At 44.6% G+C, this 14,630-nt stretch overlaps 1 protein-coding gene across 3 annotated transcripts in view; it reads left to right on the forward strand.

The window, feature by feature from the left end:
* The first annotated feature begins 3,531 nt into the window (after positions 1-3,531).
* SYNJ2 (synaptojanin 2) overlaps positions 3,532-14,630 on the forward strand; it is a 70,957-nt gene continuing 59,858 nt past the window's right edge. For 2 of the 3 annotated variants that reach the window (XM_061378231.1, XM_061378233.1), the window contains exons 1-2: positions 3,532-3,804; positions 10,405-10,491. In XM_061378231.1, coding sequence (XP_061234215.1) covers positions 3,684-3,804; positions 10,405-10,491 — 208 coding nt within the window. In that variant the 5' untranslated portion in view covers positions 3,532-3,683. The remainder of the gene's footprint in view (positions 3,805-10,404; positions 10,492-14,630) is intronic. The other variant, XM_061378234.1, reaches the window with a different exon arrangement.

Raw genomic sequence — 14,630 nt, forward strand, 5'->3', positions numbered from 1 at the left:
CTCCTCAAATGACTATGGGACCTAAACAGTTTCCATGATGCTCCAGAGCAAGACAGCTCAACTCCAAATGTCAACTAGAAGATGATCTATCAATCTCAACATTTTTCCTTAAAAATAGACTTTAATGCATTAAATCATAGTCAGTTTGGTCAGATGAAAGGATCTTGAGCACCATAAAATGAGGCAAGGGAAATCTCTGCACATCCTCATGACATATGGAGAAAAGTTCCTATCCGTGCTCTCACTCTGGATGTCATTCTGTGTGGAGAAGGTTTTTAAAGTGTATGGCTTTATTCACCATTCATCTTTACCATTTTCAGATAGTTGCTTTCTCAGTCTTGTGTTTCTAAGGTAACAGACCTGTGACAAAAAGTCTAATTAACTGACCTACTGCTTTTTCAGTAATCACAACATCACACCTTTAAAAACGCATCTTCCTGCACTGTGGATGTTTTGCAGCCAGAGGCCTCTGAAAACACACTGCTAAAGGTTTCCAGTTTTCTACCTTGAACTTCTCACATTGATTTGAGGTGCTGAAAAAAAATACTATCCCAGGTGCACCAGTGCTTTCTCTAGAATTTTGCCCAACAAATCTGACAGTCAGTTTTTTATTAACAATCCTAAATCTTGTGTTCTTGGAATTTGCAGTGAAAAGCACTAATGGAAAAAGACTACTAAAGCGTAGGCAACAGGGAATGACAAACCAGTGTCCTCCAAGTGATAATTTACTCTTCTGATGGAGTTCAAAGAGGACTATAAAGAATCATTCCTCAAAGGTAAAGACACAAAAAAGTGGTTGTATCATTTTAAGATATGTGAGGGCATGATGCAGGACAGCTTTTTAAAATCATATGTGATACAACTGTATTAAGCAGCTCGGATTGCTTAAGTGATACTTTTGGAGTTTCATCTCACATAAGCACTTTTCTCTAAGGAAAGAGGTCATGATGAAAGGTGACAAAGATAGAAACAAATGGATTCTTGGTCTACCATTCCCATAGGATAGCTGTAAGCAAGGCATCCCTTCTGTTTAAAATCAAGAATGGTTAATGCACACTCTTTCTTACATCCTCTAAAACCCCCAAACTTTGAGTTGTGAGCTCCGTCACATTTTTTTCATCCTGTTCAGTTAATTTCTACTGCTTCTGAGTCATTCCTTTTACATTGCCCAGCATTCTTTATCTCACCCTACATGCTGTATTAATGAGTAGGATCAGAGGAAAAATAAAAAGCCCAGTGCAAACACCAATCCCACTTTTCCTACTAAATTTTAAGAAGACACCATAAACATAACTAAAATTAATTTCTAGTTTCAAATTACTACTAGTTGTAAAATAAATAAAACTGAGGTGTGTGACAGGAAGACAATACCTGCTTCTCAGTTTGTTTCCATGAAGTTCAATGAGAGCAGGGACTGTTATATTTAGAATCATAGAATTATAGAATAGTTAGGGTTGGAAAGGACCTTAAGATCATCAAGTTCCAACCCCCCTGCCATGGGCAGGGACACCTCACACTAAATCATGTCACCCAAGGCTTTGTCCAGCCCGGTCTTGAACACCGCCAGGGACGGAGCATTCACAATCTCTTTGGGCAACCCATTCCAGTGCCTCACCACCCTAACACGAAAGAATTCCCTCCTTATATCCAATCTAAACTTCCCCTGTTTAAGTTTTAACCCATTACCCTTTGTCCTATCACTACAGTCCCTAATGAAGAGTCCCTCCCCAGCATCCTTATAGCCCCCTTCAGATACTGGAAGGCTGCTATGAGGTCTCCACGCAGCCTTCTCTTCTCCAGGCTGAACAGCCCCAACTTTCTCAGCCTGTCTTCATACAGGAGGTGCTCCAGTACCCTGATCATTCTCGTGGCCCTTCTCTGGACTTGTTGCAACAGATCCATGTCCTTTTTATGTTGAGGACACCAGAACTGTACACAACATTCCGAGTGAGGTTTCATGAAAGCAGAGTAGAGGGACAGGATCACCTCCTTTGACCTGCTGGTCACGCTCCTTTTGATGCAGCCCAGGATACGGTTGGCTTTCTGGGCTGCAAGCGCACACTGAAGCTGGCTCATGTTCATTTTCTCATCGACCAGCACCCCCAAGTCCTTCGACTTCTAGTCCAGCTGGTAGAGCACAGCCATGACTGCTGTTCTTCATGTTTATGTCAGAGAGTAATGACAGATGGTAATTTGGGTGTTTTGAATTTTGCAGTTTTCTCTACATATAATCGTAAAGTGTAATTCTACAATATTAACAAATTAGAATTGTGCTTGATTTACCTGTGTATAAACAGGACTGCACTTTCTGCTAAAAAATACAGAGAGTTTTCTCTGGTCTGAACACCTTTTGATCAGTTAGTCATAAGATGAACAGTGTGGTTTGAGGGAGAAGACTCTCAATTTTCATCTCAAATCTTTAACAGATACTGCAATTAAGCCTTATTTAAAGACTAGTCTGAATAAAGCCTAGTGATCCTCTTGCTCCTCAACCTTCCTTGGTTCTAACAAAGAGAGCTGGGTAGCACAGCGGAGGTATTTCCAGAGACAAATGCTCCAGCTGGTGCTAGCAGCGTTGTCAGAGAACGATCTTTGGGTTAACGTACAGACAATGTAGTTTTGCTGGGCAGATGAATGGAATTGGGCTATGATGATGGAAAGCACTGGAACAGGCTGCCCAGGGAAGCGGTTGAGTCACCATGCCTGGAGGTACTTACAAGGCATGGAGATGTGGCGCTTAGGGACATGATTTAGTGGTGGACTTGGCAGTGCTGGGTTATGGTTCGACTTCGCAGCCGCGGCGGCGGGAATCACTCAACCGCCTCCCGCCCGGGCAGCCGCTCCCCACAGGAAGCGGGGAGGAGCTCAGCCTCTCCTGGGGTAAACCCGGGCGGCAGCCGCCTCACCCTGACACGCGGCCGGAGAAAGCCATTTCGGGGACTCCAGGCGGGGGGGACTGGTCTCTGAACCCCCTCGCCGCGCTGTCGGGGGCTCGGCGGCGGGCTTCACCTCAGCGGCCGCGGGCCACACAGAGTGGGGAGCGGCGGCTTCGGGCCCAGTCGGCCCGTCCCCACAGTGCCCCGCCGAGCCGCGGCTCTTCCCCTCCCCTCCCCCTCACCGCGGGCAGGGCAGGGCAGGTGGTGTCGCCCCGCCGGCGGCTCGTACCTGTCCCGGAGGAGGAGGAGCCGCAGCCGCGGAGCGAGGGGGACAAAGTTAACTCAGGAAAGTTTTCAGGGGTGAGTGGGTGGGAGGAGAAAGCCGGTGAGCCCAAGAGAAGGTCGTGCCCGCCCCGCGCCGCTGGCCGCAGCCGGGGGCTCCCCAGGGAGGAGGCAGCAGCGGCCGGGCCACAGGAGACGAGGCGAAACGGCCGCCGTGAACTCCCCGCTCTCGTCCCCGCTTGAACGCAGTCACTTGGAGCCTGCTGAGGTGGCCGGCTCCCGGGAAAGGGGCACGGCTGTCCGTGCTGCCCGCCCCCCTGGGCGTCCTCGCCGCCGGGTGAAGCAGGCTGCCGGGAACCGGAGACCGCGAGCCCGGAGGAATTCCCGTGGGGGCGCGGGGCTGTTGGCGGCCCCCCGAGCGCCGTGCTCCGAGCGCTTGAGGAGACGGAGACTCCTTCTCTACCCGCGTTAGGGGTGGCATCTTTTCTCCACCCTGCACTTTCCTCACTACGACCGGCGGCTCCCATGGCTCTGAGCAAAGGGCTGCGGCTGCTCTGGAAGCAGGAGCCGGGGCCGAGCGCTCTGCTGGAGTCGCGCACCCGCCAGGACTGCCTGTTGCTGGAGGCCGGCACCGTGGCGGCGCTCAGTAAGTGCCCCGGGCCGGGATTCGCATCCCGCGCTGTGCGTGGCGGGGAGGCCGGGCCGTGGGTAGTCGGCTGGTGGCGGTGGGTACGCGGCTGGTGCCTGCGGAGGGGTGCCGGGGTACTGGCAGCGGCCGGTGTCCAAGGGACATGGGACACTTTCTCCCCGGAGGCTTGGTGAAAGGAAAGGGGGAGCGCAGACCTGGGTCCAGTGGGACAGAGGCCATAGGGAACTCGCCTCACTGTAAACCCCGGCTTCCAGCATGGCACTCCAGGCCTGCCCGCTCGCTGCCGTTTTGCGGTGACCCCCGGTCACCTCGTGCTACACATGGAGGTTTGGCCAGCATCTCCTCCCTGTGCAATCCGCAGGCCTGATCGGTGGCTGACAGGCTTCTCCTCTGCTCTGGATGCCTTTAGCCTCCTCAGCAGCAGCCAGGTGGAAAAAGCGGGAGAGGCCACCCGCCTGTCTGGTGGCTGTGGGGTCTTGGCACAGGACACCTTTCCCGTGCAAGACTTGTACTTTGCAGCCCTGCATGAGTCTTACTGACTGCAGATTCGTACAAGAATACTGCAGAGGGGGTCCAGCTAAAGGGATGGGCCCCAGTGCCTCTTGGCAAGAAATTTCTGTTCAGCTGTATCGGGTGCTACACATCAGCACAGACATTAATTTCACAGCTGGGATTGTTTTGGTTTGAGATTGATGTCCCGTAAGAAAAGCTGGCATCTTGCTGTGGCGCCATGCCTGCCCATGTCGTTTGCACTGTATATGGTTACCTGAGCGTCTGGGCCTTATCAGAGGCGCTCGAGTCCCACCTGAGGCAGTGGAAGTTGTAGATGTGCCAAGGGTTGTCTCATCTTGTGTTCTGATACTTGCCACCCGTGAGTTAATGTAATGCTGCTGTTGAGGCAGACACAGAAAAATGAGGTAACTGACGTAAGGTGCAAAAAGTAGTGCAGGGAACATGTGCTTGTGCTGGGTTGTTAAATTGTTTTGCATGTAATACTTGTTCCTGTAATCATGCCACTAATCGGTGTTGTAGGAGTCTGTATTCAAGCAGTGCAAAGGAAAGGGAAGATTTAAAAGTTCTTACTGCAAAGTTTATGTATGTTATGGTTTGTACAATGTCAGTCACAATGTCATCTCAGTATCCAGGTCCACTGAGATGAATCTTCTATGATACACAATGGCAAGACATTTTAGTGTTGAGGATTTTTGAATGAAGGAAGCCAAAAAGGTCATGAGGCGGCAGCTGATTTTCATGAGGATAGTTCTGATGGTGTAAAAATTTTGATCTGCCATGATAAAGATCAGATTAGAGAATTTATGTAGCCTTTGTTAAAATGTACACTAGAAGAATTTTGAACTAGTGATCTGTATGGTGACTAGTGTAAAAGCGTGTTTGTTATGATCTTTGAGAGTCCAGTGTTACCTTTTGAAAGTCCAGTGTCACCACTAGAGATAACCATAATAATCATGTATGCGTTGGCATCCAGCCACTCCATGTTAATAACTTTGTCTTTTATTTAATTTGGTTTCTCTTTTCCAGCCTGTGTTGCTTGCTATATTGTAGGAAAAGCTAGTTTACCCAGTTGAGCCTGTTTGTTTCTTCTGTTACTGCAGCAAAGGACCAGAAAAGGAGGGATAACCAGCAATAGGGATTATGATGGTAAATTTACAGTAATTGTGAAGAGCAAACTCTGCAGCCAGGGTGGGAATAGAAACAACAGGAATTCTGTTTCGTTTGACTGGCATTTAGGTTGTTACTAACCATAGAGCACTCCAGTGGGAGGTTAACATAAACTTTGTATATGTGTGGTTTCAGATGTACTAGCCCTAGGATTGTGTTAATTTTGGCTTCTCTGTCTAATTTTCCATTTCTAAGATAAAGTCTTTTTAAAAATTGCATAGCTGTGGTGAGGAGGAATTTTGCAACTGTGCCTTATGCCAACTTCCACACTAAATAAAAGCAGATACATAAACCTGGAGCACTTAAGTTGTCAAACAGTTTATGTGGTTTTGCAACAGGAGTCTCGTGTTGAGAGAACTGTTGAGAGAAATAATCATGGATGGACGATGAAGGCCGAAGAACAAATTTTAGTCATTGTTCATTATTCTTTTTCCATAATTACTAAGTATTTCTGCCCTTGAACAGGCATGACAGCTACCCTTTTTTTGAAAGTTCAAGTGCTTCTATAATACTTCTGTACTACAAGTTTAAATGTTGAATTTAACCTTGTTCAAGTGGCAGCAGCGAGTGGGAATCATCAAGTGGTGGAGTTACAAAAAAGGAATCTAAGAAACCAGTTTTGAACTGCTGTCAAGGTAGTCACTGATGTAATCTACAGTGCTGGAAATACAGTTATTTTATTATAGGAAGTAATCCTAGTGAAATGATGTTGACAGGAATGCTCTGCTATTGAAATTCAGCATAAAAATACGTTTTTCAAGGGCAGAGCTAAAGGTACACGTAACTTTTCCCTTTTTTTTTTTTTTCCTGAGTACTTTGATTCTGCAGTTATTTTTACTACAGGATGTTAGAGCACCTCTTATGGTGGATCCTAAGTGCATGTTTTTGGAAAAACGTTTAGAAGCTTTTCCGTGGGTTTCACTCACAGATCTGGGAATTAAACCTTTACTAGAGACAAACTTATATATAGTTAAGGTGTTTGTATACTCAGCAGAGCAACTCTGTGCCTCCTGTGCAGCTTCAGTTGCAGGGTGTGTGCAGTTCTCTGATGCAGCTGAGTGAAATCAGAGTATAGCCTTGCAGGGGGAGGGACACAATCCAGGAAGTGGCAATTATTTACCTGTCTTATCTTTTTCTTTTTTTTTTTTTTAATACAAAATACAGTTTCTGTGCTGTAGGTACATTCAATGTTTATAATTAGCTTTAGTTTTGTATTTAGGTGGACAAATATGTGTGTGGTATGGAAATACACATATTTATCACTACCTGCAGCTAAGCAGGTGTCTATTTCCAGAATCAGGCTTAAGAATCGGAGGGGAGAGCTAGAATCTGTAATTTGGTCCCAGACTCTTTTCTTTAAGAGCTCTTTCTTCCATTTCATGTGTAAGTTGTAGGTATTGTTATGTCTGTCTTTAATGTTGGACCTGGAACCAAGGTAGCTTTCTGCCCTCTTACTCCAGTCACTGACTTTTCTGAGTACCCTATGTTTGAGAGCCATGCTGGTTCCTGCTTAAGTCTGGAGAATCAGCCTTAAGGAAGGGTTGAATAAAGGAAATTGTGTACAGCTGGACAGTATGTCTGGCTTTTCCTGCTAGCCATTAAATTGAATTTGCAGCTTTCACAAGCAGGAAGTTGCGCTTGGATAGGCCATGTGAAGTTGTATATATATGCACGGTGGTGTTCATCAGCTCTAAAATATTTTATGCATGGAAAAATGTCACTTTTAGTTGAGTTTATTGAAGCTTAGTTTCATTGAATTGTTGTGTGCCTCTTATTTTGCAAGGGTTACAATTTTGAGCGAACATGCCAGCTTTATATATAATTTACATCAGGAGTTTTTACATAATTGGTATTAGGTACTTGAGGAGTGCAGACAGTGCAGGTTGGTAAAGTTGTTACGAACACAACACAGTTGTAATTATTACAGAAAGGTGCATTCTCAATTATATGCTTAATAGAATGGAAGTTTACTAAGAATATTAATGGGGAGCTTTCATGGAGTTTGGTAATTACTGTGTGTGCTGTTTAATTACATATAGTTATTAATAAGTAGTAAACAAATGCACTATGCATTTGCAAACTTGACTTGTTCTCTAAGTGGAAAACTTTTTCACGAGTTTCATCTACTTCTGTAGCAGTATTGTTCATTAACTATATATGTATGTATGCATGGATCTCAAGCTGTCTGGCTTGAAAAAGGAAGGGTTTTACATGTGAGCAGAGTATAGTTAAACTTCCAATCCTCATCCTAAGTTTTCAAGCATACCGCTCTCATTGCCTTGCCTCTGCATTTAAGAGTTTTTATGAAAGGCATTGCAGAATCAGTTAGTTTTGTTCTCTGTCTAGTCATTCTCTTGTGTCCTAGCACTGTTTCAGACCAGATTTTGATGGCAGTTTTTTGAGATTTCATTAAAAATTTTTAAGATTTTATAAACATTTCTTGGGCAGAACCTTGGGTGACATGGTTTAGTGTGAGGCACCCCAGCCCATGGCAGGGGGTTAGAACTAGATGATCTTAAGGTCCTTTCCAACCCTAGCTATTTTATGATTCTATGAACTTGGCTGAGGCCTTCTGAAATCATATCCTCTTAAAGTCACACTCTAGTCATCCTTTCTATGTATTGTTATTTATACTGGTTTCCTCCTCCTTCTCCATCACCCCCTCCAAAAAGGAAAAAAAAAGTTGGCTGGGGTCTGTCAGAATCCAGCAAAGGCCTCCCAGTGTTACAGGGATGATGCCTGTATCCTCATTGCACACCTACAGGGCATGGAGCAAGATAGAGCCCTGGTGGCTAGAGGCTCTGCAGCACAGAGGAGTCATGCCCCAGGTCAGATGGGCCCTTATGGAGGGGTGCACCATGTGGGAGCTGCTACCTGAGCTCTGGTGCCTGGGGCCCCTGTCCTGGCCCTTGCCAAATGATGGTGGTCATGGTGCATCTTGGGAGTTTGTGCAACACCAAGGAGTGTAATGGGTCAGGGGACTTCAAATTCCATCAGTATCTATAACAAAGGGATATTATTTTTTGCCAAATAGATGTGGTCTGTATGCACTAAAATATTCTGACCTCTCTGTGTGTGTGACCCACAGGCATGTTCCTTCCCTCTCAAAATATCTGTGGGTGAAGTCTTAAGCGTGCTGAATCTTTGGAGTTATTGAGAAAAGTTCATTGTCACTTTTTGGTTTCTGAAACCAAATTGCTTCAGGGAGCAAAATGAACCCTATCATAAATAACAGAATCTTCCATATGGTAGAAGTTACTGGCAAGTTGTTAGCCAGCCAAAAAGAGTGGCAATGCAGCCCAGAGTTCTTCTGGAGCTTTGTGTTTGGAGCCTGTGCGTCCTTGTAGGCAGCTTTGTTGTCACTGATGTGACTGTGCAGGCAAATGTTCTGTCAAATGATTTGCCCAGAATGATGGCATATTTCTGTACCAGTGCTGACAAAACACAGCTATTTGTGCATGCATTTGGAAAAGTCCCGTGCCTGGAGCTGATGTGCATGTGATGCCACTGGCTTGACCTGGGAAACTGGTGGCTTCCATACATGCCAGTGTCATGTTCAGAAGCCACCAAAAAACTGGTTTTGCTGAAGTTTTAAGTGCCAGAGAATTGAGCTTCCAGAGTCTGAGCTCTTAAGTAGTGCTGTTACTGAATATTTAGATCATTACTGTCCAGAGTAACAATTGTTCTACTGCTTATGTTTGGTTTCTCTGGTGTGTGTGCCATCAACATTTTACTAGTTTTTCCTGATTCACTCAGTGTTTTCTAAGAAAGCAGAATAGATAAGTTGTGGAAGTCTGAGAGCAAAAATAAAATTAAGAAAAAAATTAACAAGTCTTCCTTAGTTGTCATGGGTGCAAGAACTGAGACAAATGTGTTTTGATTTCCTTTGGGGGCTTGCCTCTGCTAAGGAATTTTGCAAGTGGAATTGTCCTTCGTTTCACTTCAAAATGTCAGCAATATACAGGATATTTGTTTGTTTTCATGCTTCTCACTGAGCTACTTGCCTCTTGAGGCTTATAAAGGAAAGTCTGTTTCTTTCTTTTCTGTTTTATTCTGTCATCTATTGCAGGCAGTTAATGCCAGAGAATTCAGATTTATTTTTATTTTTTTTAACTGCTGAAGCTTATTAGGAGCATAAGATTTTAAAGTATTAGCTAAACTCTGAAGTACCATGTTGCTATTTGTCTGTGGTTCAAAAGTAAAAGGACATTTGAGGATACAGGCTGTTTTCCTCATTCATGAGGTTAACCTCTCTCCTTGTTGGGAAATACATAGAAAACAGAGACTTACTCATTCAGGAAGTACTTTGGTTTTACTTTAAAGTAGCCAGTGACAGGTCTGGCCATGCTAATTCTTCACTGAAACATGTTTAATCCCTGTGGAAATCGTACCTGATTTCAGTAGGATATAAATCAAAACATCTGATATGTCTACATCACATTATTTTCCTTGCATAAAAATTGCAGCTCTATCTGAAATTAGACTGTTAGAATCTGGAAGCAGAAACCATCTTTTTGTACATCAAGGAAAGATACATTATATTTTAGCTTATGACCAGATAAATTATATTTTGTACTTATTTTAGATTGGTGTAAAGTTTACATGTACTTGTATATTTCTTTATGTATTCTGAAACTGATGTAACATCTGTACCATAGAATAAGAACATTAATAGTAATCACATTGTTTGGAAAGGTAGCGAGCATCCTTCTTTCCTCTAGGGTGGTATGTGGAGGTCCTATGCATTTCTGTCCCATCACTTTTTACTTGCTGTGTTCCTACAGCATTTCAGACCTACCTTTGTAATGCATTTACTGAGTGAAATCAACTGGAAAACATTAGTGTAGGCAGTAGCAATGTGGAACTTTTGTAATGACTGGAAAACTAAGATTTGCTGCCTTTCGTTTTGTTTCTCAGCTCCAGAAGAAAAGGATGCAATTAAAGGACAATATGAAAAACTCATGGATGCTTATGGCTGCTTAGGAGAGCTTCAGCTTAAATGTGGTAAGTAACCATCTATATGACTGAGATTATAAAATGCCCAGATAACGTTAAACAAGTGGCTATAAAGTTGTCTGGTTCCTTAACTTGTTCCTTAACACAGTGCACTGTGTTAGGTACAGTCTGGAAAAGATCCATTTCTTTTTCTATGCTGTGCCAAAAGCGTATCACTGAAGGATAGTCTAAGAATTTTGGATTTTTTCTCACTTTTGTTTTGTCTACCATTCTTAGCTGTGTTAAGGTAATTGCCCTATCTTACGCTACTACATTTGTCCAAGGCAAGCAGTGATTTCTTACTTTTTTTTTTTTTGAAGGGTTATGTTTAAACATTGGTTAATCAAGGTCATCTGATACTGTGGTAGTACAGATTGCCAGTCCTTGATATAGCGCCTGATTGCCTTTAATTCCATAATTCACATGGATAAAGATCTGCAGAAGCAGGCCTTTAACTTCAGCTATTAAGAGTAAGGAATATTTATTGTCATTGCTGTAAATTTCTGTACGGTTTGGGAATCTTCATTTACTAAATGACTTGCTATTACACTGACAACAGGAATGTTAATAGAAATATAATGTTTTAGGAAGAGAGCTGGAGTCATTGATTTGAGGGTATCTTATAGAGCAGACTTCACTGATAAAAAAGATGCATTAAATCTGTATTCACTATATGCTTGTTCCCAGAGTCTTCTTACTGTAAGCCTTAATTTTGACTTGGAGGAATGACAAGGCTGTTTTCCATATAACTTGCTGCTTGGTCAAGGAATCTGCCAAAGGCAGTGGTGATGTGAGCACTGGTGTATTTAGACCAGTAGATGTAAGTGTAGGTTTTTATAGCCTACTTACCATTTTAGGGTTTGAGTAATACGACTTCGAGCAGACTCTCCTGGAAGGCATGCTAAGGCACATGAAAAACAACAAGGTGCTTGGTGACAGCCAGCATGGCTTCACCAAGGAGAAATCCTGCGTGACCAATTTGGTGGCCTTTTATGATGGGGCTACAGAACTGATGGATAACGGTAGAGCAGTTGATGTCATCTACCTGGATTTGTGTAAAGCGTTCGACACTGTCCCACACAACATCCTCGTCTCTAAATTGGAGAGTCATCAATTTGATGAATGGACCACTCAGTGGATAAAGAACTGGCTGGATGGCTGCACGCAAAGAGTTGTGGTCAGCGGCTTAATGTCCGGCTGGAGACCAGTTACGAGTGGTGTCCCTCAGGGATCGGTGTTGGAACCGGTCTTGTTTAACATCTTCGTTCCTGACATGGACAGTGGGATTGAGTGCACCCTCAGCAAGTTTGCCGATGACACCAAGCTGTGTGGTTCGGTTGATACGCTGGAGGGAAGGAATGGCATCCAGAGGGACCTTGACACACTTGTGAGGTGGGCTGATGCCAACCTCATGAAGTTTAACCATGCCAAGTGCAAGGTCCTACACCTGGGTCGGAGCAATCCCAGGCACAGCTACAGGCTGGGCAGAGAAGAGATTCAGAGCAGCCCTGTGGAGAAGGACTTGGGGGTGCTGGTCGATGAGAAAATGAACATGAGCCGGCTTCAGTGTGCGCTTGCAGCCCAGAAAGCCAACCGTATCCTGGGCTGCATCAAAAGGAGCGTGACCAGCAGGTCAAAGGAGGTGATCCTGCTCCTTTATTCTGCTCTCATGAGACCTCACTTAGAGTATTGTGTGCAGTTCTGGTGTCCTCAACATAAAAAGGACATGGATCTGTTGGAACAAGTCCAGAGGAGGGCCACGAGAATGATCAGGGGACTGGAGCACCTCCCGTATGAAGATCGGCTGAGAAAGTTGGGGCTGTTCAGACTGGAGAAGAGAAGGCTGCGTGGAGACCTCATAGCAGCCTTCCAGTATCGGAAGGGGGCATATAGGGATGCTGGGGATGGACACTTCATTAGGGACTGTAGTGACAGGACAAAGGGTAATGGGTTAAAACTTAAACAGGGGAAGTTTAGATTGGATATAAGGAGGAAATTCTTTCCTGTTAGAGTAGTGAGGCACTGGAATAGGTTATCCAGGGAGGTTGTGAATGCTTCATCCCTGGCAGTGTTCAAGGCCAGGCTGGACGCGGCCTTTGGTAGTATGGTTTAGGGTGAGGTGTCCCTGCCCATGGCAGGGGGGTTGGAACTTGATGATCTTAAGGTCCTTTCCAACCCTAAATATTCTATGATTCTATGATTCTATGACTTGAGATTGATCTGAAGAGGCAACTGCAATCAAGAGAGATTTCTGTGTCATAAATTAAAACTGTGGGCTCATCTAGTCTTTTAAAATGAATGTGGGCTTATTTGTTTTGTTTCTCGTGGAATTAATTAACCATTTCTATGGAGATTAATATCAGTTTGTTAATGTAATTAAAAAGAGAGGACTTGTAATTAGTTTTTCTTGGAACTTGGATCTGTTTTTCCTCATAGCAGTCTAATGAATCCTGTTGTAATAGTAAATTTAGCTACACAACAGTGTAGCTATTGCATTCAAGCTCTTCAAGCTACAGATGAGTGTAGTTTCTTGTATGTGACGGGAACTAAATGTATCCAGTTTTGGTCTTCCTATTCAAAGTTGAATGATTTTAAATGGGATGTGAAATTTTCTCAGCCTTTTTAATTTCTTTTATCCTTTTATTTCTGTGTATCCCATGTCCTTATTACTTTTTGAACAGCAGCTGCTAAACTTCAGTGCCCTCAAAGTGTGAGGTTTTCCCTCTCTGAATTTCATCACTGCACCTCTGTCTAGTTATAGGTTTCAATTACAAGTCCTGGTACAGGACTTCCTTTTGAAGGAATTGTTAAAAATTTTCTTGGTAATTGGATAAAAATGTTAACTGGGGGAAAATTTCTGTGATTGAGTGAAAAGTCAGGAGGGTCATGCTGTAATGGTAAGCAAAGATAGGCAAATATTTTCTGATGCTGAACATGTAACTAAGTTCCATCCCTTTAGCTGTTGCTTGCATAAAAGATTAACACTAGAAAAGAACTGTATTGGGTTTGCATGTCAAGGTTTAGGTAGCAGTGGGAGCTACAGAGGTGGCTTTCCATGAGAAGCTGCTAGAAGCTTCCCCTGTGTCTGATAGAGCCAAAGCCAGCAGCTCCAAGATGGACCTGCTGCTGGCTAAGGCCAAACCCATTAGTGGTGGTGGTAGCACCACTGTGGTAACATACTTGAGGGAGAAAAACCCTGCACAACTGCAGCTAGAGAGAGGAGTGATAACATGTGAGAGCAACAGCTTTGCAGACACCAAACTCAGTTCAGATGGAGGGGAGGAAGTGCTTCAGGTACCAGAGCAGAGATTCCCTTGAAGCCTGTGGTGCCAACCGTGGTGAGGCAGGCTGTCCCTCTGCAACCCATGGAGGTCCACAGTGGAGCAGATGTCCTCCACAGCCTGCAGGTGGATCCAGCACCAGAGCAGGGGGATGCCTGAAGAAGGCTGTGGCCTTGGGGAAAGCCTGTACTGGAGCAGATTCCTGGCAAGACCTGTGGCCCCATGGAGAGAGGAGCCCATGCTGGAGCAGGTTTGCTGCAGGACTGGTGATCCCAAGGAGGACCCACACTGAAGCAGTCTGTTCCTGAAGGATGCACCCCATGGAATGTACCCACAGTGGAACAGTCTGTTCCTGAAGGGCTGCACCCCATAGAAGGGGCCCATGCTGGGGAAGTATGTGGAGAACTGCAGCCTATGGGAAGCACTCACTTTGGAGAATTTCAGGGAGGACTGTCTGTTATGGGAGGTGTCACATGCTGGAGCAGGTGAAGAGTGTGAGAAGTCCTCTCTGTGGGGAGGAAGGAGCAGCAGAGACAACCTGTGATGAACTGACCACAATCAGCATCTTCCATCCTATGTGCTGCTGTGGGGTAGGAGGTAGGGAAAATCAGGAGTAAAGTTAAGCCCAGGAAGACTAGAGGGGTGAGGGGAAGGTGCTCTCAGGTTTCACTTCATTTCTCATTATCCTGCTCTGGTTTGATTGCTAGTAAATAAAACTGATTTAGTCCATTATGGTAATAGGTGAATGGTATCTCACGGTCCGTAACCCACAAGTCTCTCATTTCTGTTCACTGTCCAGCTGAGGAGGTGAGTGATAGAGCAGCTTTGGCGGGCACCTGGCATCCAGCCAGGATCAGTCCATACAGG

The sequence above is a fragment of the Neopsephotus bourkii genome, unplaced genomic scaffold (genome assembly GCF_033783945.1).
Source record: "Neopsephotus bourkii isolate Nb327-2 ecotype Australia unplaced genomic scaffold, CSIRO-AGI_Nbou_v1 NB_1765, whole genome shotgun sequence".
Lineage (NCBI taxonomy): Eukaryota > Metazoa > Chordata > Aves > Psittaciformes > Psittacidae > Neopsephotus > Neopsephotus bourkii.